At 54.6% G+C, this 4,057-nt stretch overlaps 1 protein-coding gene across 1 annotated transcript in view; it reads right to left on the reverse strand.

The window, feature by feature from the left end:
* Positions 1-8: 8 nt before the first annotated feature.
* The window catches only part of LOC108802096 (L-threonine 3-dehydrogenase, mitochondrial-like), an 11,573-nt gene continuing 7,524 nt past the window's right edge, over positions 9-4,057 (reverse strand). The window contains exons 6-8 of the mRNA XM_018573982.1: positions 2,980-3,070; positions 2,535-2,804; positions 9-347 (exon numbers count right to left, since the gene is read on the reverse strand). Coding sequence (XP_018429484.1) covers positions 208-347; positions 2,535-2,804; positions 2,980-3,070 — 501 coding nt within the window. The 3' untranslated portion in view covers positions 9-207. The remainder of the gene's footprint in view (positions 348-2,534; positions 2,805-2,979; positions 3,071-4,057) is intronic.

The raw sequence follows: 4,057 nt of genomic DNA on the forward strand, positions 1-4,057 counted from the left end.
GTTGCTGTATTGACCCTGAAAACAGAAAATTTCAAGTAATGCTCCATCCGTGGATTCACACCTCGCCGCTCCTAACCAATGAAAGCTTTGTACACACACATGTGGGGGGCCTGCACCGTGGTCTACACATGTCTTCCATCCAGAACATGCAAGCTCTGCACACCGTGCACTGACACGGGCTGGCGTCAATGGTGGTCAGAATTGGTCTCAGTTGGCTTGGACGGCCAGGCGTTCGTTGTTCATGTTCTCCAGCATCGTCGTCACCAGCTCCGGGAGGTCGTATTCGGGTTTCCAGCTCCAGTCCTTGCGAGCGTTGTCGTCATCAAAGTTCATTGGCCAACTCTCCGCTAAGAAGAAAACAACATGATGGTTAAAGACTTCCGATTCTGCTGCTGATCCCCTGCAGCCATATCATTGCTCTACACCAGGGGTATGCAAACCTCCGCCCTCCAGCTACTGTGCAACTACAACTCCCATAAGGCACTGCAACACTGACAGCCATAGGCGTGACTCCCAGAGTGCCCACCCCTGCTCTAGATAGACTTCCTGATGCTGCCAGTGGTGGACCATGGCTGAGAAACTTGTGCACATGCAGCTGCTTGTCAACTCCACCATGGGTGACAACACAGGAGCACAACTGGGAGAGAGCGACAGAGCGTTGTCACCCTATATCATGCAGTAGCTGAACAAGGAGCTCCATGGCAGGGAATATTTTACTGAAAGCTGCAGATGACCGAAAACAGGTTTTGGAGTTGTTCCAAGAGGACCTTCCACCTCAACCCCCTCGACCATGAACAATATTCCCAAAAGATCCGTGACCTTTGATGTTGGTTTATGAACAGACTTACAAGCCCAGCAAAGCCTCTGTCGTCCTTTTATTCCCCCGCCACTCTTTACTGCACACTCCATGCTGCCATTTTTGTTATCTTAGTCATCAGGAGACAGTTGTTGCTTTCTGGTTCTTGCAGCCAGCCACCTGATGACGGGGACCAGATCTTGCCCATGCGCAGTCAGGAGATCTCCGCCACCAGCCACCTGATGACGGGGACCAGATCTTGCCTATGCGCAGTCAGGAGATCTCCGCCACCAGCCACCTTATGACGGGGCACCAGATCTTGCCCATGCGCAGTCAGGAGATCTCCACCACCAGCCACCTTATGACGGGGCACCAGATCTTTCCCATGCGCAGTCAGGAGATCTCCAACACCAGCCACCTGATGACGGGTCACCAGCTATTGCCCATGAGCAGTCAGGAGATCTCCGCCACCAGCCACCTGATGACGGGTCACCAGCTATTGCCCATGCGCAGTCAGGAGATCTCCGCCACCAGCCACCTGATGACGGGACACCAGATCTTGCCCATGCGCAGTCGGGAGATCTCCGCCACCAGCCACCTGATGACGGGACACCAGATCTTGCCCATGAGCAGTCAGAGATCTATGCAGTCGGGAGATCTCCATCACCAGCCTCCTGGGATACATATAAGTCACACGTCCTAGAAGGCTGCAAAGTCCTAAGTGGTGAACTCTTGTGAGATCTCCCAACACTATGGAACCTTGTGATGTGAAGGAGATGCCACCAGACCTCGGGCATGCACAGACCGTGATCCGGCGCCATGTATTATAATACCGCATGTTGCCACAGTGTTGGGAGATCTCACGGGAGTTTACCACCTATGGCTTTGCATCCTTCCAAGACCTCGGCCCCCAGTGATACGTGTCACGTGTCTTGGAAGGATGCAAAGCCATAGGTGGTGAACTCCCGTGAGATCTCCCAACACTGAGGCAACATGCGGTATTATAATACATGGTGCCGGATCACGGTCTGTGCATACCTGAGCCTGTGCGAGATCCGGTGCCACATCTGCCACATCACCTGGTGACATAGTGTCAGGAGATCTTGCGGTACGTTTGGCACCTACAGCTCTGAAGCCTCCTGAGATGGGTGACGTCTATGCAGGAGGTTGGGGGCCGGGAAGGACCACGTCACCTTCGAGGGACCAGGACATCAAAAACGGATTTCTAAAACACTATATATACTGTATGTGCAATGGTGTCCAATGAGGTGGTGAAGGGTCATACACGTGGACAATGAGGTGGTCAAGGGTCATACACGTGGACAATGAGGTGGTCAAGGGTCATACACGTGGACAATGAGGTGGTCAAGGGTCATACACGTGGACAATGAGGTGGTCAAGGGTCATACATGTGGACAATGAGGTGGTGAAGGGTCAAACACATGGACAATGAGGTGGTGAAGGGTCAAACACATGGACAATGAGGTGAGGTGAAGGGTCATACACGTGGACAATGAGGTGAGGTGAAGGGTCATACACGTGGACAATGAGGTGAGGTGAAGGGTCATCCACGTGGACAATGAGGTGAGGTGAAGGGTCACCCACGTGGACAATGAGGTGAAGGGTCATCCACGTGGACAATGAGGTGGTGAAGGGTCATACACGTGGACAATGAGGTGGAAGGTCCTCTTGAAAAGGGCACATGACATCTTATGAGTCAGTCCCCCCAAACACTCACCGATGGCTTGCCGTACCGGGTCCACGTCGTAGCCGACCTCCAGCTCGGGTAGGTGTTTGCGCACCTCCTGCGCCAGCTCGTTGGGGCTGAAGCTCATGGCGTTGATGTTGTAGGTCCTCATGGTGAGGGATTCGGACGGGGCCTCCAGCACCTCCATCGTGGCCCTCAGACAGTCGTCAATGTACATCATGGGCAGGCGCGTGTCCGGCTTCAGGTTGCAGATGAACCGCCCGGTTTTGATGGCGTCGTGGAAGATCTGGACGGCGTAGTCTGGAGGCGGAGACACACGGAGAGATGGAAAACGGTTTGACATTTGACCTCTGGAGGCTCTGAACACAAGAGACACGTCCGGACACGTCATCGGTGATCATAGGACGTATCTCCTACGCCCGGCTCTCCGCCCCCCCCCGCCGCCGCACCCATGATGACGCGTGTCAGATCTTACCGGTTGTGCCTCCTCCTGGCTGCGAGTCGGCAGAAATGATCCCCGGGTATCGGAGGCACCGGAAGTCCAATCCATACCGGTAGTGATAATACTGCCGAAATAAAACAGATTTACAAGTAAATTCCAGGTACGTCGCTAAAATACACGCGTGTCACATACATGACACGGAGGACTTTCATCAGAGGACACCTCTTATGGTTATTGGGTGTCCTTACCCCACCCCCAGAAGACTGAAGGGAAGGACGGAGGTCAGATAGAAGACTGAAGGGAAGGACGGAGGTCAGATAGAAGACTGAAGGGGAGGACGGAGGTCAGATAGAAGAGTGAAGGGGAGGACGGAGGTCAGATAGAAGAGTGAAGGGGAGGTCGGAGGTCAGATAGAAGACTGAAGGGGAGGTCGGAGGTCAGATAGAAGACTGAAGGGAAGGACGGAGGTCAGATAGAAGACTGAAGGGGAGGACGGAGGTCAGATAGAAGACTGAAGGGAGGACGGAGGTCAGATAGAAGACTGAAGGGAAGGACGGAGGTCAGATAGAACACTGAAGGGGAGGACGGAGGTCAGATAGAACACTGAAGGGGAGGACGGAGGTCAGACAGAAGACTGAAGGGGAGGACGGAGGTCAGATATGAGTCTCGGTGTCCCGTCTATGAAGAGGTGGATTCTGTCAGCGGAATGACGCATCTTGTCAAATATAATTAGGAGGCTGTTGGCGGCCTCAGATGACGGGACTCAGGAGGAGGAGGAGTCAGCTGGGTGCGGGAACATCGCCAATATTCATTAAAGGGGAAGTGACGGATTTTATTAGCAGAGATCAGCTGACTAGACAGAACGTTGTGTCTCGGGTGTCAGTTTTGAGGACACGGATGTGGGCGTGTTCTATGTGGCACGGATGTGGGCAGGCCCGGATTTCCCACAAGGCCACCGAGGCCCGGCCTCGGGGCGGCAGCGGTGACCTTGTGGGGAAGTTGCGGGCGCCGGTGTAAGGTGTCCGGCGGCCGCACACTATGGTCCGCCGCCGTCCAATCACGACGGGGCGGCCCGAGGCTAAGCCCACCGGCTCCGTAGTGTGCGGCCGCC

Source organism: Nanorana parkeri, unplaced genomic scaffold (assembly GCF_000935625.1).
Source record: "Nanorana parkeri isolate BGI_ZX_2015 unplaced genomic scaffold, ASM93562v1 scaffold2657, whole genome shotgun sequence".
NCBI lineage: Eukaryota > Metazoa > Chordata > Amphibia > Anura > Dicroglossidae > Nanorana > Nanorana parkeri.